The 24,880-nt window shown below is 42.0% G+C and overlaps 1 protein-coding gene across 7 annotated transcripts in view; it reads right to left on the minus strand.

Annotated features, from left to right (window-relative positions):
• The window catches only part of LOC115174669 (disheveled-associated activator of morphogenesis 1), a 133,567-nt gene that overhangs the window by 15,643 nt on the left and 93,044 nt on the right, over positions 1-24,880 (minus strand). For 6 of the 7 annotated variants that reach the window (XM_029733433.1, XM_029733429.1, XM_029733430.1 and 3 more), the window contains 14 exons: positions 16,748-16,819; positions 15,098-15,192; positions 13,555-13,888; positions 12,553-12,663; positions 12,293-12,396; positions 12,119-12,185; positions 11,910-12,027; positions 11,181-11,319; positions 10,709-10,767; positions 9,833-10,020; positions 9,260-9,556; positions 8,458-8,565; positions 7,045-7,074; positions 6,362-6,462 (listed from right to left, as the gene is read on the minus strand). In XM_029733433.1, the coding sequence (XP_029589293.1) occupies positions 6,362-6,462; positions 7,045-7,074; positions 8,458-8,565; positions 9,260-9,556; positions 9,833-10,020; positions 10,709-10,767; positions 11,181-11,319; positions 11,910-12,027; positions 12,119-12,185; positions 12,293-12,396; positions 12,553-12,663; positions 13,555-13,888; positions 15,098-15,192; positions 16,748-16,819 (1,823 nt within the window). The remainder of the gene's footprint in view (positions 1-6,361; positions 6,463-7,044; positions 7,075-8,457; positions 8,566-9,259; positions 9,557-9,832; positions 10,021-10,708; positions 10,768-11,180; positions 11,320-11,909; positions 12,028-12,118; positions 12,186-12,292; positions 12,397-12,552; positions 12,664-13,554; positions 13,889-15,097; positions 15,193-16,747; positions 16,820-24,880) is intronic. The other variant, XM_029733434.1, reaches the window with a different exon arrangement.

Consider the following 24,880-nt stretch of genomic DNA (forward strand, 5'->3'; position numbering starts at 1 on the left):
TCATACTAAATGTATAATTCAAATTTAGCCTGCAACACTGAACTTCAAACCACAGGAAAAGTAAAGTAAACTGTGGGAAAATCATTTCCCCAGACCACAATGAGAAACACTGCCAACTTAACTTTGCCTTATTGCCAGTTTCCAGTTCCTGGCACTTCCTAACCGGTTTGTGTTTTCAGACATGTCTTTCAAAAGTATTCTAAAGCCATGGCTTATCACAAATTCAATTTTGTTGAGTAGAATGTGTGCATGTTTTGCTTCTACAAAGCTGTGTCCATAACATTCAATTAATGCCATTTATTCTAGCACAAAGAACAATATATTTTCTTTACTGTTATTGATGATGTATTTTAGTTGTTGGTCGGAGCATGTCTCCGGAGCCGCGTGTATTAATCCCGCATCAGTCATTTCGGGCCAGCAGGTTAAACTACAAAATGAACAACTCAGTCAAAAATAACGCTTTTACGAACGGCACATCACTACTAGTCTCAAGAGCTCATGGGCTACACATTAGCCAACAGGTTTAACACAGGCAGCAATAACTAGTGGCTACTTCAACTCATTGTTAGTTCATCCACTGACCACCACATTTAGGAGCATAGCTAATTACAGAAATATAGCTATTCAGCTAGCTAACTTACTGGCCAGGCAGTCGCCACTAACTCATCGTGAATGCATGACCTATTCTTTGGGTTAACTTGGTCATATCATGCAACACATACCAGACAGTTTGTGGAAAGATAAAAATAACAGTTAGTGATATATGTATATTTTTTACAATGATCGGACAGTGAAACAAAAATAGATTGGTATACTATAGGCTTTTATTTATTTCCTAATTCATTTTCTCATTAAACTGAAGCTGGGTTTCACAAGTCTTTTTGTTGGTGCTAACTGCTCATGCCGGCGGAAAAATCCAGCAAAACATTTGTATTTGTGTAATTTCACGCACTCAAGAAGGCTCAACCAATCACCCGACGGGTTCTATGTCGAGAGTCATGAATATTCATACCATCATGAATATTCATAAACAGAAGAGGAGGAAAGGCAGAGAGTGGGGAAACAGGAAGTCTCGGAAAACAGGACCAGAGCAATTTCTATGTCAAAGAAAACCTGCCTTGGCAGACAGCACATTGTCGCCTGAGAACTTAAATGCACAGAACACTTATATGAACTCCATTGCTGAAATCGCACCTGCCCCTGCCATTTTAGACCAAACACAAAAGTATTATTATTATTATTTTTTTTACCTTTATTTAACTAGGCAAGAACACATTCTTATTTACAATCACGGCTTAGGAACACTGGGTAAACTGCCTTGTTCCTGGGCAGAACAACCGATTTTTATCATGTCAGCTCGGGGAATCGATCTAGCAACCTTTCCAACGCTCTAACCACTAGGCTACCTACCGCCCCTTATTATTATAATATGGTTGTTGCTAAAACAATTAACTTGTTGGGGCTAGGGGGCAGTATTGAGAATTTTTGAAAAAATATGTGCCCATTTTTAACTGCCTCCTACACCAACTCAGAAGCTAGAATATGCATATTATTGTTCAGGTTTGGATTGAAAACACCCTAAAGTTTCTAAAACTGTTTGAATGGTGTCTGTGAGTATAACAGAACTCCTATGGCAGGCAAAAACCTGAGAAGGTTTCATGCAGGAAGTACCCTGTCTGACAAGGTGTTGTTGTTCTTGCTTCTGTTTATTGAAGAGTCAGGATCTTAGCTGTAACGTGACAATTCCTAGGGCTCCAATAGGCTCTCAGAACCCGGGAAAAACCTGAACGATGACGAGGCAGCCTCAGGCTGAAACACAGAATCCTCTTTTCCAAGTGTCACATCAGAGGACAATAGAATTAGGCGTGTGCGCGATTCTCCCCTGTGGAGTATTTTCTTTCGGCTGTTTAGCTAATTGCAGATTCCCGGTCGGAATATTATCGCTTTTCTATGAGATAAATTGCATAAAAATTGATTTTGAACAGCGGTTGACATGCTTCGAAGTACGGTAATGGAATATTTAGAATTTTTTTGTCACGTTCTGCGCCATGCGCACGACCGTGATTTACAATTCTGATAGTGTCTAGAACGCACGAACAAAACGCCGCTGTTTGGATATAACGATGGATTATTTGGGACCAAACCTACATTTGTTATTGAAGTAGAAGTCCTGGGAGTGCATTCTGACAAAGAACAGGAAAGGTAAGACCATTTTTCTTATAGTAAATATGATTTTGGTCAAGGCTAATCTTGCTGGGTGTCTAAATAGCTAGCCCTGTGATGCCGGGCTATGTACTTAGAATATTGCAAAATGTGCTTCATCCGAAAAGCTATTTTAAAATCGGACATATCGAGTGCATAGAGGAGTAATGTATCTATAATTCTTAAAATAATTGTTATGCTTTTTGTGAACGTTTATCGTGAGTAATTTAGCAAATTGTTAGTAAATTCCCCGGAAGTTTGCGGGGGGTATGCTTTTTCTGAACGTCACATGCTAATGTAAAAAGCTGTTTTTTGATATAAATATGAACTTGATTGAACAGACATGCATGTATTGTATAACATAATGTCCTAGGTTTGTCATCTGATGAAGATCATAAAAGGTTAGTGCTGCATTTAGCTGTGGTTTGGGTTTATGTGACATTATATGCTAGCTTGAAAAATGGGTGTCTGATTATTTCTGGCTGGGCACTCTCCTGACATAATCTAATGTTTTGCTTTCGTTGTAAAGCCTTTTTGAAATCGGACAGTGTGGTTAGATTAACGAGAGTCTTGTCTTTAAATAGCTGTAAAATAGTCATATGTTTGAGAAATAAGTAATAGTATTTCAAACGTTTTAAAAATCGCGCCACAGGATTCAACTGGCTGTTACGTAGGTGGGACGAATTCGTCCCGCCGGTCCCATAGAGGTTAACTTATGTTGCTAAGCAGGCCATTTTCTCCCCGGGACTCTAACAGGAGCGTACATGCAAGTTCAATAAAGTAAACTCAGCAAAAAAAGAAAGAGCCCTTTTTCAGGACCCTGTCTTTCAAAGATAATTCGTAAAAATCCAAATAACTTCACAGATCTTCATTGTAAAGGGTTTAAACACTGTTTCCCATGCTTGTTCAATGAACCATAAACAATTCATGAACATGAACCTGTGGAACGGTCGCTAAGACACTAACAGCTTACAGACAGTGGGCAATTAAGGTCACAGTTATGAAAATGTAGGACACTAAAGAGGCCTTTCTACTGACTCTGAAAAACACCAAAAGAAAGATGCCCAGGGTCCCTGCTCATCTGTGCGAACGTGCCTTAGGCATGCGGACTGCAGATGTGGCCAGGGCAATAAATTGCAATGTCTGTACTGTGAGACGCCTAAGACAGTGCTACAAGGAGACAGGAAGGACAGCTGATCATCCTCGCAGTGGCAGACCACATGTAACAACACCTGCACATGATCGGTACATCCGGAAATCACACCTGCGGGACAGGTACAGGATGGCAACAACAACTGCCCGAGTTACACCAGGAACGCACAATCCTTCCAACAGTGCTCAGACTGTGTGCAATAGGCTGAGAGAGGCTGGACTGAGGGCCTGTAGGCCTATTGTAAGATAGGTCCTCACCAGACAACAACGTCGCCTATGAACATAAACCCACCATCACTGGACCAGACAGGACTGGCAAAAAGCGCTCTTCACTGACGAGTCGCGGTTTTGTCTAACCAGGGGTGATGGTCAGATTCGCGTTTATCATTGAAGGAATGAGCGTTACACCGATGCCTGTACTCTGGAGCAGGATCGAGGTGGAGGATCCGTCATGGTCTGGGGCGGTGTGTCACAGCATCATCGGACTGAGCTTGTTGTCATTGCAGGCAATCTCAACGCTGTGCGTTACAGGGAAGACATCCTTCTCCCTCATGTGGTACCCTTCCTGCAGGCTCATCCTGACATAACCCTCCAGCATAACAATGCCACCAGCCATACTGCTCATTCTGCGCATGATTTCCTGCAAGAGAGGAATGTTAGTGCTCTGCCATGGCCAGCGAAGAGCCCAGATCTCAATCCCATTGAGCACGTCTGGGACCTGTTGGATCGGAGGGTGAGGGCTAGGGCCATTCCCCTCAGAAATGTCCGGGAACTTGCAGGTGCCTTGGTGGAAGAGTGGGGTAACATCTCACAGCAAAAACTGGCAAATCTGGTGCAGTCCATGAGGAGGAGATCTACTGCAGTACTTAATGCAGCTGGTGGCCACACCAGATATTGACTGTTACTTTTGATTTTGAACCCCCCTTTGTTCAGGGACACATTATTCAATTTCTGTTAGTTACATGTCTGTGGAACTTGTTCAGTTTATGTCTCAGTTGTTGAATCTTGTTATGTTCATACAAATATTTACGCAGTTGACAGTGAGAGGACGTTTCTTTTTTTGCTGAGTTTGTCGATCTGCTAAATGCCAAACTCCAAATACAACTGTTATTATCTGTTTATGTAGATCTTTTAAGAGCAAAATGACATTGTATTTTCTAAAATATAATTCTACTTGTCCTACTGCTTACTAGACTGCCCATTGATGGGAGCATCTTTGTCTCTGGTGTCTTTAAATGGCATTGACCACAGCTGTTCCACAGATCATGTTTGCTCCTCAAAAATCAGGCTTCCGTCTTCTGAGGGCACCCACTTCAAAGGGATCATAGTACTCCATTCAATCCCTTTGGAGAGCGTCCGCATGGGTGGTCTCTGTTAAAGGCTTTTTGAAGCCCATTAAAAACCATTAAATGAAATATATATAGGAGGGGCGGTTGATTTTAGCTAGAATTCTGTGTCACAGCCCTTTGACACTGGGATTGTGAATTGCGAGATGGGCCAGACTGTAACGGGAGCTAGTTTAGTGTGTGTGTGTGTGTGTGTGTGTGTGTGTACAGTTTTTACTTGGGAAACCTAATAAACACATTGTAAAATAAAAGCTAGCTATGGAGAAACTTCTTCATATCACACCACATCCTCTGACTGAGAAACCACAACCTCCTAGCTTTTGGAAAAAAATAAGTTGTACTCCTACGATCAACTCTTGCAAAACCACACCCTTTCAATAAATTGTTAGAAGTGGTCTAAGCTCCCATATAGAGAGTAATTATTGACCGGAGTTCATAACCAGGAAAACTAAAAACACAACCATCTCTCCTCCTGAGCTAAACCATTACTCTTGCATCACAACTGAATGGTCCTCCTCCACTAAACTCTTAATAAAATCGCCTTGATGTGGGACAACCCGATTTGAACACCCAAAAAGGAAGCATTAGAAGTAGTGGGTTCCATTTAGGCTTGTTTCATGGTCGTTTTGAGTCAGATTGGTCTTGATTAAATTAAAAGTTCCCCTCTGTGTGAATATGTGTGGCTTACTAATGATACCAGACCACATTCGATCATTGAGAAATCACAGCAGCTCTGCTAACAGAGCTGTTTCATGTTGTTTCAGTCAAGTTTTGAGAGACAGGAATTTGTCTCCAAGTAACGTCTACTCTCAATGTATTTTAAAAACAATGACATACATGAAGCATTATCACCTTGAATGTCTGTCTGCCGCACACATTTTTAATTTTTAAGTAGCTTCTGCTCACCCTCCCGCTTCTCTCTTTACGCACCTTCTTCTGAACCCTCAACCAATTTGACTGACATGATGTAGCCTACGTCTCTGAACTGATTTTTTTTTTTTTAAATTTAAACACAGCGATTTAAAATTAAATTAATTTTTTTTACATATATTTTGTAGGTTAATTTTATCTGTTGCAATTTAGGATTTTGCAGTAGCACAAGCATGACTCCTTCTACACATTGCATTGGGGCAAAACAATCTGCTAACTAACCACACATTAGTGAAGATGTAATCATCAATATGCTGCCATATTGTAGCATGTTTTTAAGGAAAAGTTTTTGTAAAACTTGAAACTTTCTCTGTAAAGTGAACATTCATCAAAAGGGGGCTTTGGCTGAGAGTTTCCATGTCGGGGGGTGGAGACTTCGCTAGTCTCATTAGTATCTTCTCTCATACATATTCCCTCATACCTAATCGACCATCTGACACAATTACGCAATAGTTTAGTTCCGGATTTTCAAGATTAGCCTTGGGTAAAGAAAGAGAGAATGTTTTGATTATGAGAAAGTCCCACGATTCACTGGAGACTGCATTGAAAGAGAAGAATGACGCAAAGAAGAAAGCCTACTCACTGACATCAGGATCAAATCATAATTAGACAAACAGTATTTCCCATCAACGGCATATGACATTGCAGTGCTAATATGTTACTCTCATCAGAACAGGAAATGACCTCAATAGCATGGCCCAGTTTCTGACTGCTAGTATTCACACACTCACCGCAACAGGAGGATATTACAGTTCTGGGCTCGACGGCCATCGATGACCGAGAGCTCCTTGACCTTCTTGGAGCTCAAGGAGTCCGAATCCTCACTCTCTTTCTGTGGAGAGTCGTTCAGAGGAGAGGCATTTCAGAATGGTAGGTATCTTAACTAGGAGCAACAGCAGGAATACATTACACACATCCAGAAAAAGTAAAGAAAGACAAACGTACAAATACGAGACACAAACTTACGAAAAGACAGACAAGAAAAACAAGCAAATACATGGAGGAATACAGACACAGGCACCTACGTGTGCGAACACACAGTAACAGACACAGACATACACTACATTTAAAAAAGACAAGTCGCATTAAGAGTGAATGGACATTCTCTCATGGGATTTGTTAGAGATTATTTTTTTTTTTTACATACTTTAAAATAAGAGGGTATTTCCTTCACAGAAAAAAAACCAAACAGTTTCTAAGCCTAAACTACTGCAACGTACAAAATGATCTTGTTGATTTATGGAAACCATAAGCTATAATTATTTCTTCATATTGTCTACTGAAGATAAATATATTTTCAAGAGGATGAAGATGTCAAGAGGATAAGATAAGGAAAGCAAAATGTTCTAAATGATAGAAGAGGAGGATGAAAAAAGTGCCACACCATTTTGGGTGTGGAAATGAATGAACTCACCTGTTTGCTGTTATTGACCATAAAGAAGTCCTAGAACGCAGGCAAGAAGCAAGGAAGATGTGGGCAGTCGTTATAATGATAGCGCAGTTGGGTGAATCCAGGCCAAAACAAACAAACAAATAGAAACAAGCTCATACAGGACATCAGTGATGAGTGAAGTGGGAGTGTGACTGGCGTAGGCAAGCAAAGGCTGATGGGCCATAAGAGATGGGTGTCGGTTGGGGGCTGGGAAATTGCCAACTGTCTATGTGTGTTTGCGTGCATGCGTGTGAGCTGATCATGAGGTGCGGGTGTTAGCGTGAGTCACAGGCAAAACAAATATGGTAACATTGGAGTCAGTTGAGCGTGATATGTTTGTCATAATGTTCATTTAGACCAGGGATGTCAAAATGTTAAGGCAAATGTGAGAGCGGCCTCATCTACAACAGAGCGTTAACTATGAATTCACTGATGTTTTTAGATTTCAATTTATTTTTTTAATTCAAATCAATTCTTTTTAAACATGCAAAGAAACTAGCGATGGGGACACACATGGAGGCCATATTAAATCAGACGTTGGGCTTCATTGCTCGACACCCCTGATTTAAATACCGCAGAATGAAAACCTAGGCTACATTGTGACCAAATCTCTTGTATTAGTATGATCAAGGTGAACTCAAGCAAATTTGCATTCCATACAGAGGGCCAGTGAGTAGTGAGAGAAGAGCTATTCCCTGTGTTTGTGGCTTATGTGCTAACTAGCTGATGCGCTAACTAGCTGATGCGCTAACTAGCTGATGCGCTAACTAGCTGATGCGCTAACTAGCTGATGCGCTAACTAGCTGATGCGCTAACTAGCTGATGCTTTTAGTAGCCCTGGGTCCAATTTCATCAGGGGTTAAGGACAAGGTCTGCAAATGTTTGTTAACACAAAAGTCCCTCGGTTTCCCCTGACGACACTATAGTGATCTGTTTGCATCATCCCACAAACATCAGTGTTGCAGTATTAGGTAATACTAAGCTGCAGGCACTAAGGGCCAAACTCAATCTTTACGTGTCTTTACGTGTTTAAGATATTTTACATTGATACTCTAGCATCATAAAAAGGTTATGACAGTGTATGCTAAGAAACCTTAAATACTGTAGTCAGTGCTCTTTTGTATTTCTGTTACTCATACATGCAAGGCTTTTATGTTACTTAGTAATGTCAAATGCCATTAAACTGCACACTAGCCAAACAATATGGTATTACTCTACATTTGTGAGACGGCAAATAATCAGCATGAGTGAAGTCATGTTTTGTATTGGTGCTTTATTTCTAACGAGAAGGGAATAAGAAGAAAAAGGGTGGAGGATGGATACATGTTGGGGGCTCAATAAAACTATTCTCTTGATCAGCAGGACCAGCGAGAACACTTGGCCGCAGTACAGTACCTGTTGCCTCTGGTAGGCCGAGAAGGTCTTCTCAATGTCCTCCAGGTCGAGAATTTTAAAAACCTTCCCGTCGTCCACTTCTGTCCATACAGTGCCCTCCAATTTATTCTGGGATGGAGAGTGGGAGAATTGTATTTACATTTTTTGAGGTGGTGCTTTCAGAAGGGTTGGGGTCAATTCCATTTCAATTCAAAGAAATAAACTGAAATTCCAAGCAAAGAGGAACATTTCAGTTCACCTCCTGAAATGACTGATTTGAGATGGAATTGACCCCAACCCTGGCTTTCAGTATCCTCAATATGTTCTGTAAGCAATCTCCAGCAGCCATAGTTCAATCACCAAGGCCTAACACAAGAGTATGTTATTCAAAGTTGGCAACAGAAGAATAATCCCTTATAGGAGCTAATCTAGAATCATCTTAAACGCTAACAAGAACATTCCCAGAACATACGGGAACGTTTTCATCTGGTTCGCCATTCTAAGTGCACTTGAATAACTGGGAAAAAAGTAACATTCTCCCTTTGTAAACCGAAACTTTCAGGGATCAAAATATTGTCTGCAGGTTACACAGACTAACTTTCGCTATCAATGGTGACAAAGAGGAGGTCAAATTGACTCTGTAGGGAATTACCAGGGTCATGTTCTTTAGGGCAGGCAACGGAAACTGGTTTCAAATGTTTTGCAAGAGAACAAAAACGAGTTCCTTATTGGACAAGTCTAGGTAGTCTCACCCTGTTTCAGTCCGTTGACTTCTGTTTGATCTCTAATGAACATGACCCTGTTCAAACCCATGCACTCTCACCTCAGCCAGCTTGGCCCAGTTGAAAGATTTGAGTGGGTTGGATGGCTGGGGGATGTTCTTCTTCTTGAGGGTGGACCCCAGGGGTGCCCCAGGGGGAGGAGGTATCCCTCCCATGGGTGGCCGTCCAAAAGGAGGCGGGGGACCACCTGGAGGTGGGGGTGGTGGAGGGGGCATCATACCCCCTGGGGGTGGTGGGGGAGGGAGCATCATGCCTCCTGGGGGAGGGGGGGGTGGGAGAGGCCCACCAGGGGGGCCAGGGATGAAGGGGGGACCGCCTGGGACACTGGCGACCGGTCTCTGGAAATGTTGGGGGAAAATACACAGATAAAGACAATGCACCATCACTTATCTTAATGAATCGTATTTCATGCCTTAGCTTATCGTTCTCTTTCAATTTTATGTCGAAACATTAGTTGCATCAGAGACCCATGCAGTAATTTACTTTAGGTGCCTTCTATAATGTACTGTAAATCTAACAGTAAATGAATCTTGATGAAACATAATGAATCTACATTAAGGCATATTTGGGGACATTTTTTTGTATAAGTCTGAAGGAGTTGAAGGGTGACGTACAGAGCTGAGGTCGTGGAGCTGGAGAGAGAGATCAGCCACTTGCTGCTTGACCGCCTTGTGCTCGGTGCTCTCCTTCTCTAGCTTCTCCTTCATCTTGTTGAGGGTCTGCATCATGTCCTCCTTCTCCTGGGTCTTGGCGTCACACTCGCGCTCCTTCTTCTCAAACTTCTGCTGGAGCTCGTGGTGCTCTGCCCAATGGGGTTGGAGGTTATGTTGTGAGTGTGAACAGGTTCGGTTGCGTTTCAACTCAATTCAATTAGGACATTTGGATATCGCTCGTTCCTTTCTATGATCATTTTCTAATCATTTCCCGAGTTGACCGTGTTGAAATGTGAAATCACAACCTTTGTTGCAATCAACCCATGGGACCACAGGGTGGCTCAGAAGATGGTTGTGTGCTGTTATTTCTGATAGATCTAACAGGGGCAGGGTAACATATGGGCCAATAGTAGGCAGTGACTGGATCAATGTGCTACTGGTGAGGTAGAGGTCTCTTCAAAGACTACTAATCCAATAGGTGAGCTACAAGAGATACGAATACACAATAAAAGATTCAAATCTTGTGTTGGCTGACCAGCAAGTAGCTATATTCATATCCACAGCAGTCCAATTCACCTGATAAGCATAAAGCTTACAGGCATTAAGATGAACACATTCAGAGCTTCACAACTGTGGAGAACGGTACCATTTAATTGGCATCCTCTGAAAAACCATCCCTGCCGATTTGTATTATTTGTACATATTGAAAGTAGTCAATCCCTTCCATGTGAAGTGTAAATTACATGCTGTCGATTTCTTTGTGGCCTTTTTTTAAAATGTGCAATAGAGCCAAAGGGCAGTGTTTCACAAAGAAGCAGCTCAAAACATGAAACTGACCTTTTCGCATTTTCTCCGCCTGCTCTTTCCACTGCTTGACCTCATTTTCATTGACCAGCCTGTAAGGAGAGACACACAAACAAAGTTACCGGAGGGTCCTCAATGTGAGCATTCTATGACTGATGCATTGACTTATGTGAAAGACAACATGCAAACAATCAATCCTGTGGAAATGGAGCTGAGCTCATTGCTATTATGGGAATTAAAATACAGTTTTCATACTGAAGCGGTGCCGACTAACAGATTTTAAATACATTTTCTAAGAAGCCTCCAAGGGACTGAGGTTCCCTACAGTATTGAAGAATTGATTGGAGGGTCAGTTTGGAAATTATTTCATTTGACAGTTAAATTATGAATTTTCATGTCTTTCCTAGGCCTATATCATCCCAGCTCATCCCAGTAAGTTGAGCTCAAGCAGGACGTGCTCCCTCTCTTCCTTGTCATCTTAAGGGGTTACATGGAGAGCACTCACATCCGCACCACGTTCTTAACGTTGAAGTTCTCAAGGGGTGTGACGTCGGGGTCGTGGCCCTTGTCGTTCTGCAGGACCATCTGCTGGACGATGCGGTCCAGCAGCAGCCAATACTGCACTGTGTTCCCACTCCTTTTATCTGGGGGGGACAGTGAGATCATCAAATACAGCTGATACAGAGAAGTCGTCGAGTAGAAGAGGCCTCTCTGCACAAGTAGATACTTAGCTAAGGACAGAAAGAGGTATGCACAATTGATTTATACAGAGTGTGGCTAGAGGGCAAGATGCTGTCTTGGTTTGCAGGCAGATCCTCATACAGATAAAAATTCATTTAAAGTGCACAGACACATGCACACCCAAACGCGTGCACACCCACACGCCTGCACCTGCACACACACAGCTAGCAGGAAGAAGACAGCAGGTCAGTTCTACTGGAATCATGGGAGGTTGACTGGCACCTTAATTGGGGAGGACGGGCTCGTGGTAATGGCTAGAGCGGAATCAGTGGAATGGTATCAAATACGTCAAACACATGGTTTCCATGTGTTTGATGCCATTCCATTCGCTCCATTCCAGCCGTTATTATGAGGCATCCTCCCCCCAGCAGCCTCCACTGACTGGAATAGGGAAACACAATATTCTGGGTAACTGCCAAAGTCACAGCGCTAAATTCTTACTGACCAGGGTCAACGTTAGCAGCAGGTCAGGAATGCGGCAGGGAGCACTTACGAGGCATGAGGAGACAGTGGTGCAGGACGGAGATAAAGTGAGGGTATGCGTCAGTGTGGTTCATCTTCTTCCGGATGAGGTCAAATACCTGGGAAGCACTTTTAGTGTCTATGTGCACCTGGAAAAAGAGAACACGTTGACAAGTCACAGTCCTTATCAAGCACAAACAACGATGGAATTCAGGAATGAAACAAGAAGTTTTTACTTACCGACTCAAAACGTCTTGACATAGTTAGCTCGTCCTCATTGCGCAGCATTTCAAAGTAATCCAAATGCCTGGGGGAGATGAAGTAAAATGAATAGGGGCATTCATGGTCAGAGATCAAGAGGAAAAAGGGACTTGTGTCACAATTCAGGTTAACGGGAACTGGGCTCCAACTCACCGGTCTAACGTGGAGTTGTCATGGGAGCGAAGTTTGTCAATGACTGGCTGAATTCCTAGCATCAGGAACTCGTAACGGAGGTGGATGCGGAACTCTAAACTGGCCTGGGAACATAAGATGGAGGATCAAGAGTAGGTGTCAATAAAGTTAAGTCAGATTGAGGTGCAGCACAAGTTCGATTGAAGAGAAAATCAAATTGAAGTATGGTGCAAGTGTGGAGTTAGGAGACAAGCGATGCAAAGGTTGACGGCTAATTTTACCTCTCCGGCGCCTTGGCTGAGGACAGCATTGATAAAGGACATGATGGCTGTCTTCAGGTTGACCTCATCCCGGTATCGACCTGTACTCCGGTCCAGATCGTTCAGCAGGGTCTGGGTGGTGAAGGAGAGGAGATGACCACAGCTATGGCTCGTCGTTCAGAGAGCAATCATATTGTAGACACAATTTATATTGCAAAAAAAAGTTGCACAAATCATTGGAGCCAAACCACTTTAGCCAATGTAAAGCGTTTACTGTTGCAAATGGCCAGCCAATCGTGTATTTGAATAAAGGGCGGATGTTTTAAGGAAATATTACATTATTCAAACCTTCTTGTGAAAGCGCTGAAATGAATACCTATAATTGGGTGTCTACTATATACTGAGTGTACAAAACATTAGGAACACCTTCCTAATATAGAGTTGCACCCCCTTTAGCCCTCAGAACAGCCTCAATTCACCAGGGCATGGACTATACAAGGTGTCTAAAGTGTTCTACAGGGATGCTGGCCCATGTTGACTCCAATGTTTCCCACAGTAGTGTCAAGTTGGTTGGTTGTCATTTGGGTGGAGGACCATTCTTGATACACTAGGGAAACTGTTGAGTGTGAAAAACCCAGCAGCGTTGCAGTTCTTGAGACAAACCGGTGCGCCTGGCACCTACTACCATACCCCGTTCAAAGGCACTTAAATCTTTTGTCTTGCCCATTCACCGTCTGAATGGCACACATACACAATCCATGTCTCAATTGTCCCCAGGCTTAAAGATCCATCTTTAACCGGTCACCTCCCCTTCATCTACACTGATTGAAGTGTATTTAACAAATTACATCAATAAGGTATCATAGCTTTCACCTGGATGTTTTGTACACTCAGTGTATATAACCCAGCCAAAAGTCAAAATGTTACAATATTAAATGGTACGGAATGTTCATTCAATACAATTAAGGGGATAGGTTGCTAACGGTGACTAAAATATGAATTCATAACCCTCCCCTTGCCCACCTGGAAGCGTGTCCTCTCACAGGCGAAGCGCTGGTAGTGCAGCATGGCCTCCAGGATCTTCCGATGCCCGCCAGGCACAAGGCACACAGCGCCCATGATCTCCAGCACCGCCACCTTGGTCTTGACGTTCTCGGTGGCCAAACTCTGGGCAATGATGTTGATGCTTTCCGAGTGCGAGAGCACATGGGCGCGCCCCTGGGAGTTGTTCATCAGGGCCTTGATGCAGCCGATGAGCGAAGTGTGGATCTGCGACTCGGTCGTCTCATAGTCCATGGTCTTCAGGAAGTTGAGGATACAGGTCAGGCCATCTAGGTCAATGAACCTAGTCACAAACCTGAGGAAGGTCATGGGGAAACGGGATATCAATAAAAAAACTAAGTTAAAAGTGCAAGTGCCAGTTGGAGCAAAGAGGCTAGTCTATGGGATCTCATGTAGTAAGTAATTGTCATTACTTCCACTTGAAATAGGGTATAAAGACTATAATCCTACGCACTGGAAATACCCAAAATAGTAATTAGGTCTGACATGCTGAGAAAATGGTCAACCTCTGTGTGTGTTATCAAAGTTGTTAAAAAACAAAGGCCTGAAGAAATAAAAGGCCTGTAAGTGACCAAGTGCCACCATAACCCCTGAGGGTGAAAGTCTGACACCTGATCTTCAGGTCTCATTAAACAGTGCAACGCATACTAATGTGAAAGAGACAAAAAAACATGCTACACACAATGCAGCCAGAGGGACACCATATGTTCAATCAGCAGATCAATCTGGGTCGTGTTCATTAGGCACCAAACGGAAGAAAAACAAACAAACAGGGAGGGGTCTAACTGGACTTGGCCAATAAGAAACACTCATATTCATTTTCCATTTCAAAACATTAGACGTTGCAATGAACGCTACCCAGGTTACTGCCCCACAGCAGTAAGTATGATTAACGACATAATAGGTGATTTGAATGAAAGATTAGGTGTTCTGGGAAGGACTGCCTGAAGCGTTAGAATAATAAAGCCTACTTTTATTAAGAGCAGTTACATAACTGCTCCACATAGCATTTGTACTGTAACTAGCGCAGCAGAAGGACCATATCATTTATGACATGTGTGACAATATCCAAGAGTGGTGTTCAAGCCGAGCCATCTACAGTACAGTGATGAATTACTGGGTCGTTGTTGTTCATTCTGGTCTGCATATACACTTCTATAGGTCTGTAACTCCAATGGCAATTACTCCCTGTAGGGCCCTGTTATGTCAGTTATTGTAATTCAAAGCTCTGGTGTGCTATGAGTATATTCTATGAGAGTACAAAAAAAATGAAGTTAGAGTGCATGGAAATAGAGAGAAGGGTGTGTGTGGCGTGTCTGTAAGCGTTTGTATAATGAAATTCATTTCAGAAAACAATCCTGTTCCCTCCTGTGTTTATTCTATGTATGGTAGCTACAGGTCATTTTTGAAGAGGGTGTGTGTATATAAGTCTATGTAAATGAGTTTCTTTAGCGACTGCATGCACTGTACAGTGAAGTGTATGGACGTTTGAGAGCCAGGGCACCTCATGGGTTGCGTCCGCAAAGCAGTCTTCAGGCTCTCTATCGTTTTGTTCCTCTCCTCCTCATCTTCCTTCTCCAGGGCAAGGAGTGTCTTCCTCTGTGCAACATAAATATAGCGTTACCAAAGCTGTTTGAACAAGTCAAATGCTGTGAATTTGTTAGACTACTCCTTGAGCCGGGTGCTGTATTTTCAAGCCACACTAACTGTGAACAGTACCAATAGAAACAGAGACAATGGAGCAAATGCATCCCATGATATTTCCACGATACAGTGCATCTGTAGTGCTCAATGGATGACATTCTATGAGAGCAACATTACTGTTTAAGCATGGTTCGATTCATACATAAATACAACAAAAACATTAAGTAAAACATGAAGTAATAGGTCTTTCGTTATTTGGTTACATAAAAAGGTAGAAAAGTTGTACTAAACTGATGAAGGTATTTGTACTGTAAGTCATATTCGAAATCAATGTGTATAATTCATGTATTTAATTAGTGGAAATCTTATTATTTTGCTTGCCCAAATTGCTTAAATGTCTTTACGCTTTTTGCACATGTGCAGCTAAAAACCAATGCTGCTTATCAAGCGTATGGAACAGCTGGGGAACGAGCACCTGAAAGGGACTCCATGTTTGGATCCCATAACAAGCCTCCCAGCATGTGCCAGCAATTTCTGTGTTCAGTGGCTTTTAATATAAATGAAGTGTAGTGGAGAACGTGCCCTTCAGATAAAAGAGAAAGGTCTCGAATCTGTGCCAGGTTTTTGCTCGGCTGTTTGAATCCAAAAGGAACCGTTCTAGATAGTTGAGTCGGCTGGATGTGTCTAGGCCTGAGGCATGCCTGTGCTAGATATTGCCTGTCTTTCTTTGGAACTTACCCAGAACCTCTTGCACCTGCCAAAACTGCAATATTATTACCAAAAACATATCAACATAGCACGTGCCAGGAGTTAAAATGCTGACAATTGCGGTCCTCTGCGATTACATTTTAATCTAACATGAATGCAGAGTTAATCTGATTTAGGATTGATCTGAGAGGAGCTACAGATTACCGATGTAATTATAACTGTTTGCATTTGTTTCGTACATTGAGAATTTAGGAATCATTTAAGTTACTGCACATGCTTTTTATTACCTGATCAGGCTTCAATCAAGGATAATCTCAAATCAGTGCAAAAGTTGGTATAGACACAGTGACCCTCCATCCTGCTCTTGGAAAGCCGCAGTACTGCAACTTTTATAGGAAACGCACACCAGAACCATGGACGGCCGAGTGCAACTGAGTGGTCCCTATAACACACTGCAGCGACAGCAAATAGGACGGCCACCCGCAGCTTTTAGCCATTCAGTGTCGCAGTGTATTCAAAGCTTTAGTCCCAGCTCAGGAGATCAGTTGAATCAGGTGTGATGCCACTAAGCTGGGACATAAACCTGCATATCAGGTTTTAGGATCACTGATATCAAGCATGTAAATGATAAAGTTAAATGTTCATATTTGACAGTCAAGTCTCTTACAGATCTGTTTAAGGAGTGTGAAATTCAGTACCACAGTAGACTCTACACTCACTTTGGAAGTGTCAATGACAGAGATTGATACAAAATCATAGTCAAGAGACCAAGAGTAAAGAATGACAAGGAGTCATTACTTACGGCAGCCATGGAATTGAGCTGGTCAATGTAATACTCTGGCCAGCTGGTTGCACCTTTGTTCTCCTCTTGTTCCTAAAAAGAGGAGAAGAGAGTATGTGTTTGGTCGGTTTAGAGTCGTCCACTGGGGCTGCGTCCAAATTCTCCATCATTTTCCAGAAGGGTGCACTTGTACAATCTCAAATGATTGGTGTAAGCAATGGCCGGACTGAGTTTCCACCATTGTTAAGTCCATGCAAGAAAGTGTGCACACTTCACGCTGGACACAGCAGGAGACTTATAAAGAGACCGGGAGCACAGAGGAGTTGAGAACAAAACACAGTAATGGAAGCAAATTGTTTTTAATCATCATGACTCCAATAAATCATGTGGCCTACTTAAGCTGAGAACATCCTCAACAATAACAGGGTAGGTAGAATGATGAAAGTAACGTAAAGCATGAAATTAGTGGGAATTGTATAGTTGGAATAAAATGCTCATAACACAATGTGGGAATTATATATTCTGAATGAGAACCATAGGAATAACACATTTCACATGCCATTGCAGCCATCACGACAAGGATATCCTCTTGAAAACAGAAACAAATGTAGCATTTCAACAACAGATTTGTCAACCCCATTCAGAGCCCTGAGAGTAAATTACCTAATTTACACACAATTTACACTGACCTAAACAGGCATGTGTGCACAGACACAAAAACACACAACATAAACACAAAAAAATATGAGCACAAACACACTCACACAACTTGACACAAGAAACAGAATAGATCTAGTATAGTGAATATATGAATAGTCCAAACTGAAACAGAGCAGAGACAAAGTAGGACAGTGCCGATAAGGGGGCCTAGTTTATCATCAACTCGTCACTGAGAACTGTGGCCCAGAACACAGAGGAAGAAAACCAACCTTTATGGCCATAGATTCTGCCTGGCTACATACGAAAGCACAAGCTTGATTAAAACCTTAGGAGATTAGTGAACGAATGTTCAAGTTGTGCATTGGGGACATTTCTCGAATTTGGCAGGCTACATCTGCCTTGCAGGACTGAAGTCCATTAATTACAGTGAGCTCCAAAAGTATTGGGCCAGTGACAATTTTGTTGTTGTTTAGGATCTGTACTCCAGCACTTTGGATTTGAAATGATACAATGACTGAGGTGAAAGTGCAGAATGTCAGCCTTAAAGGAAAGGTTCACCCATTTTGAATGCTCTATGTTTTTATATGCATCTGTGAGTGATGTTCTATCGATTCCCTGGGTCATTTCAAGTTTTCATGTGTATCCGAGTTATTGGCGTTCGGACAGTGATAAATCCGTCCTGTATTACGTAGCACCGTGCTAAATCGCTCTTACTACACTGGTACTTCATAGGAATACAGCTTTTAGATCACGAAAACGTCTATCATATATGTCAGATTTCAATACTGGCCAACGTCATAACTCAGGAGGATGTCTTCTCTCAAATGAGCCATTCATCATATTTTTGTGATATTCCTACCTCGAGAAATGTGTAATTTAATGAAAGGTCTAGCACATTTCTCCTATTTGTCTGCCTCTTTAGTCCAGGGTGCATTGTATGGTGCATTTGTCAGAGATATTATAGAAAAGAGATCCAATGAACAAAGGAACGTATATCGCCCCACTAAGCAGACTATCGACCAATCGCGTTCACGTTGTCGCTAGGCTAATAGTTACGCAATCCTCAAAGTCAATGTAAACTCAGCAACAAAAAAAAATGTCCTCCCACTGTCAACTGCGTTTATTTTCAGCAAACATAACATGTGTAAATATTTGTATGAACCTATCAAGATTCAACAACTGAGACATAAACTGAACAAATTCCACAGACATGTGACTAACAGAAATGGAATGTGTCCCTGAACAAAGGAGGGGGTCAAAATCAAAAGTAACAGTCAGTATCTGGTGGCCACCAGCTGCATTACATACTGCAGTGCATCTCCTCCTCATGGACTGCAACAGATTTGCCCGTTCTTGCTGTGAGATGTTACCCCACTCTTCCACCAAGGCACCTGCAAGTTCCCGGACATTTCAGGGGGGGAATGGCCTTAGCCCTCACCCTCCGATCCAACAGGTCCCAGACGAGCTCAATGGGATTGAGATCCGGGCTCTTCGCTGGCCATGGCAAAACACTGACATTACTGTCTTGCAGGAAATCACGCACAGAACGAGCAGTATGGCTGGTGGCATTGTTATGCTGGAGGGTCATGTCAGGATGAGTCTGCAGGAAGGGTACCACATGAGGAGGATGTCTTCCCTGTAACGCACAGTGTTGAGATTGCCTGCAATGACAACAGGCTCAGTCCGATGATGCTGTGACACACTGCCTCAGACCATGATGGACCCTCCACCTCCAAATCAATCCCGCTCCAGAGTACAGGCCTCGGTGTAACGCTCATTCCTTCGACGATAAACGAGAATCCGACCATCACCCCTGGTTAGACAAAGCAGCGACTCATCAGTGAAGAGCACTTTTTGCCAGTCCTGTCTGGTCCAGCGACGGTGGGTTTGTGCTCATACAAGCCCTCGGTCCAGCCTCTCTCAGCTTATTGCACACAGTCTGAGCACTGATGGAGGGATTGTGCGTTCCTGGTGTAACTCGGGCAGTTGTTGTTGCCATCCTGTACCTGTCCCGCAGGTGTGATGTTCGGATGTACCGATCCTGTGCAGGTGTTGTTACAAGTGGTCTGCCACTGCGAGGATGATCAGCTGTCCGTCATGTCTCCCTGTAGCGCTGTCTTAGGCGTCTCCCAGTACGGACATTGCAATTTATTGCCCTGGTCACATCTGCAGTCCTCATGCCTCCTTGCAGCATGCCTAAGGCACGTTCACACAGATGAGCAGGGACCCTGGGCATCTTTCTTTTGGTGTTTTTCCAGAGTCAGTAGAAAGGCCTCTTTAGTGTCCTAAGTTTTCATAACTGTGACCTTAATTGCCTACCGTCTATAAGCTGTAGGTGTCTTAACGACCGTTCCACAGGTGCATGTTCATTAATTGTTTATGGTTCATTGAACAAGCATGGGAAACACTGTTTAAACCCTTTACAATGAAGATATTGTGACGTTATTTGGATTTTTATGAATTATCTTTGAAAGACAGGGTCCTGAAAAGGGGGCGTTTCTTTTTTTGCTGAGTTTGTGTTGAGAAATGTGCCTATTTCCCTCGAAAGTACGTAATGTCACGATTCCAAAGCTATACAATGCTACAGATAGCAAGTGAATTATCTCACATCTCAGAAAAGATTTGTAATTCATGCTAATGCTGGGTTTTTGAGCTAGCGTCCAATAAACTCCCATTCACGTCTTGTCCCAGAATCGACCAGAATGCACCATGCAGTCCATTAACGTAGGTAACGTTTCCCATCTCCTTAAAAGTATATCTGCCGTTGCGAATGTTAGACTCCACTCTGTGAGGCACATTGATCTGCAGGTTGAACATGGAGAGATTGTAGACTCCTAAATTTATAGTGCAGTTTGTTTAGACGATTTTACAGCTAACTAGCTTTGTTACTATTGTTTGTAGCCACGTTTGCTAGCTAGCTAGCCAGCCCATTGCGGATTTTGCAGTCGACTTGAGGTGCAACAGATTTCATCTACGATTTTCCATGTTGCTAACAACCTTATAACACCAAAATTAAATATTTGTACACAAAAATGATTGTTCTCACATAGTGTTATTTAACACTGTAAATTAAACAAATTAGTGGCTCTGGGTGGATTTGTCCTTTAATTTTATGGCATTTTCATTCATAGTGTGTGAACCGTTTAGAAATGACATCACTTTTTGTACATAGTCCCGCCATTTTAGGGGACCAAAAGTATTGGGACAAATTCACTTATGTGTGTCTTAAAGTCGTCAAAAGTTTACTATTTAGTCCCATATTCCTAGCACGCGATGATTACATCATGCTTGGGACTCTACAAACAGCCAATGCATTCAACAAGTTTGTAGAGTCCCAAGCATGATGTAATCATTGCGTGCTAGGAATATGCTCATTGCGTGCTAGTAATAAGCTTTATGTAATCATTGCATACCAATAATATGGAACCAAATACAGAACTTTTGACTATTTTAATACACAAGTGAATTTGTCCCAATACATACTTTTGGTCCCCTAAAATGGGGGTGGGAACTATGTACAAAAAGTGCTTTAAGTTCACCCGAAAATACCTTCAAATTAAGGCTGATAGTCTGCACTTTAACCTCATAGTCAGTGTATCATTTGAAATCCAAAGTGCTGGAGTACAGAGCCAAAATGACAACAGTCACTGTCCCAATACTTTTGGAGCCCACTGTAATTAATGGACAACAGCCCTGCAAAGCAGATATAGCCTGCCAAATTTGAGCAATGTCCCCAATGCACAACTTGAGCATTCATTCACAATTCTCCCAAGGTTTTCATCAAGCTTGTGCTTTCGTATGTAGCCAGGAACAATCTATGAACATAAAAGGTTTTGTTTTCTTCCTCTGTGTTCTGGGCCACAGTTCTCAGAGACGAGTTGAAGATAAACTAGGCCCCCTTATCTGCATTGTCCTACTTTGAGTCTCTGCTCCATTTCAGTTTTGGGACTACAAGTAGGCAAACCAAATGGCATACAACCTACAGTCACCTCCAAAATGATTGGCAGCCTTGATAAAGATGAGCCAAAATGACTGTATACAATAAATGATAATACTGAGCTCAAAACATTTGGAAAATTATATTATTTTATACAAATACAATTGCTCAGACAATCAGAAATCAAAAACCGTGATTATATATATTAAAAAAAAATGAAAACAAAAAAACGAACCAACCTCAAATCCAATATTGGCCAACATTGTTGTTTACTCCATACATAATGTGCTACATATTGCATTAGTCGAGACAGATTTGATCTTGTGCAGTTCATTGTTAACTTTGAGTGAACTCTAAGCTGTCTGCTTTTTTAAATGATTTTATTGGAATTTTATTGGAAATCTGGTTAAAAACTGCCGTCTCTATCCGGCACCTCCAGCACTGACCTTAAGATGGAAAAACACATTGGTGGCCAGCAGCCCTCAACCTCCCTTCAAGGTCATGTTGACCAGCATGGGCTTACAAAGATTTACATACACTATAAATTAGAGGTCGACGGATTAATCGGAATGGCCGATTAATTAGGGCTGATTTCAAATCGGTAATCTGTATTTTTGGCCACCAATTTGCGGATTTTTTACGTTTATTTATTATAAAAAAAATTTGTACACCTTTATTTAACTAGGCAAGTCAGATTAAGAACACATTCTTATTTTCAATGACGGCCTAGGAACGGGGGTTAACTGCCTTGTTCAGGGGGAATTCGGGGATTCGTTTTTGCAACCTTCCGGTTACTAGTCCAACGCTCTAACCACCTGCCTTACATTGCACTCCACGAGGAGCCTGCATGGCAGGCTGACTACCTGTTACGCGAGGGCAGCAAGAAGCCAAGGTAAGTTGCTAGCTAGCATTAAACCTATCTTAGAAAAAACTATCAATCTTAACATAATCACTAGTTAACTACACATGGTTGATGATATTACTAGTTTATCTAACGTGTCCTGCGTTGCATATAATCGATGCGGTGCCTGTTAATTTCTCATTGAATCACAGCCTACTTTGACAAACGGGTGTTGATTTAACAAGCGCATTTGCGAAAAAAGCACTGTCGTTGCACCAATGTACCTAACCATAAACATCAATGCCTTTCTTTAAAATCAATACACAAGTATAGATTTATAGATTATTTAGTTAACATTGCCTGCTAACATGAAATTGTGTCACTTCTCTTGGGTTCATTGCACGCAGTCAGGGTATATGCAACAGTTTGGGCCGCATGGCTTGTTGCGAACTCATTTGCCAGAATTTGCCATAATTATGACATAACATTGAAGGTTGTGCAATGTAACAGGAATATTTAGACTTAGGGATGCCACCCGTTAGATAAAATACGGAACGGTTCCGTATTTCACTGAAAGAAAAAACGTTTTGTTTTTGAGATGATAGTTTCCGGATTCGACCATATTACTGACCTAAGGCTCGTATTTCTGTGTGTTATTATGTTATAATTAAGTCTATGATTTGATATTTGATAGAGCAGCCTGACTGAGTGGTTGTAGGCAGCAGCAGGCTCGTAAGCATTCATTCAAACAGCACTTTTGTGCGTTTTGCCAGCAGCTCTTCGCTGTGCTTCAAGCTGTTTATGACTTCAAGCCGGGTGGGTATAATTTGTGGAACGTTCCAACAGGAATCTATTCCAAAAACTTCGTAAATAACAAGGTTGCCAAAAAACAACGCATACAAAGTTGTATCTTAAGGTGAATGCACCAATTTGTAAGTCGCTCTGGATAAGAGCGTCTGCTAAATGACTTAAATGTAAATGTAAATGTATAGCGGCAGAATAAGATACCGGGTAGGGAGTGGTCTATTTCATTGTGTTTTTCACTCATCACGTTTATTCCGAAAAATGTCTGTCCTCCCTCTGGTTGCCTATGGACAAACATTAAGAATAAGCTATGTGGTGAGTTGATGCCTATTCGGCAGCTAGTTAGCTAGGTTTGTATGCGTTGCTACTTTGTATGCGTTGTTGGTTGGCAACCTTTTACTTTACGTTTTTTGGAACAGATTCCTGTTGGAACGTTCCACAAATTATACCCACCCCTTCAAGCTTATCAACTCCCAAGATTAGGCTGGTGTAACCGATGTGAAATGGCTAGCTAGTTAGCGGGTGCACGCTAATAGCATTTCAAATGTCACTCGCTCTGAGACTTGGAGTAGTTGTTCCCCTTGCTCTGCATGGGTAACGCTGCTTCGAGGGTGGCTGTTGTCGATGTGTTCCTGGTTCGAGCCCAGGTAGGAGCGAGGAGAGGGACGGAAGCTATAATATTACACTGGCAATACTAAAGTGCCTATAAGAATATCCAATAGTCAAAGGTATATGAAATACAAATCATATAGAGAGAAATAGTCCTATAATTCTTATAATAACTACAACCTAAAACTTCTTACCTGGGAATATTGAAGACTTATGTTAAAAGGAACCACCAGCTTTCATATGTTCTGAGCAAGGCACTTAAACATTATCTTTCTTAAATGGCACATATTGCACTTTTACTTTCTTCTCCAACACTTTGTTTTACATTATTTAAACCAAATTGAACATGTTTCATTATTTATTTGAGGCGAAATTGATTTTATTGATGTATTATATTAAGTTAAAATAAGTGTTCATTCAGTATTGTTGTAATTGCCATTATTACAAATACATTTAAAAAAAAAACAAATAAAAGAAATAAAAAATAAAAATCGGCCGATTAATTTTAATTTTTTTTTATTATCCTCCAATAAATCGGTATCGGTGTTGAAAAATCATCATCAGTCGACCTCTACTATAAATACAAAAGTATGTGGACACCCAAGCTTACAGAATGGGACCACTGAGTGCTGAAGTGCATAGCACCTAACAATAGTCTGTCCTCGGTTGCAACACTAACTACTGAGTTCCAAACTGCCTCTGGAAGCAACGCCAGCACAATAACTGTTTCTTCGGGAGCTTCCAAACCTTAAAGTGCCAACTTTAAAGTTTGGTGGAGGAGGAATAATGGTCTGTAACTGCTTCTCATGGTTCGGGCTAGGCCTCTTAGTTCCAGTGAAGGGAAATATTAACGCTACAGCATACAATGACATTCTAGATGATTCTGTGCTTCCAACTTTATGGCAACAATTTGGGGAAGGCCCTTTCCTTTTTAGCATGTCAATGTGCCCCCCAGGCACAAAGCGAGGTCCATACAGAAATGGTTTGTCGAGATCAGTGTGTAAGAACTTGACTGGCCTGCAAAGCCCTGACCGCAACCCTATCAAACACCTATGGGATGAATTGGAACGCCAACTGCGAGCCAGGCCTAATTGCCCAACATCAGTGCCTGACCTCACCAATGCTCATGGCTGAATGGAAGCAAGTCCATGCAGCAATGTTCCAACATCAAGTGGAAAGCCTTCCCAGAAGAGTGGAGGCGTTTATAGTAGCAAAGGGGGGACCAATTCCATATTAATGCCCATGATTTTGGAATGAGATGTTCAACGAGCAGGTGTCCACATACTTTTGGTCATGTAGTGTA

Source organism: Salmo trutta, chromosome 35 (assembly GCF_901001165.1).
Source record: "Salmo trutta chromosome 35, fSalTru1.1, whole genome shotgun sequence".
In the NCBI taxonomy this organism is placed as follows: Eukaryota; Metazoa; Chordata; class Actinopteri; order Salmoniformes; family Salmonidae; genus Salmo; species Salmo trutta.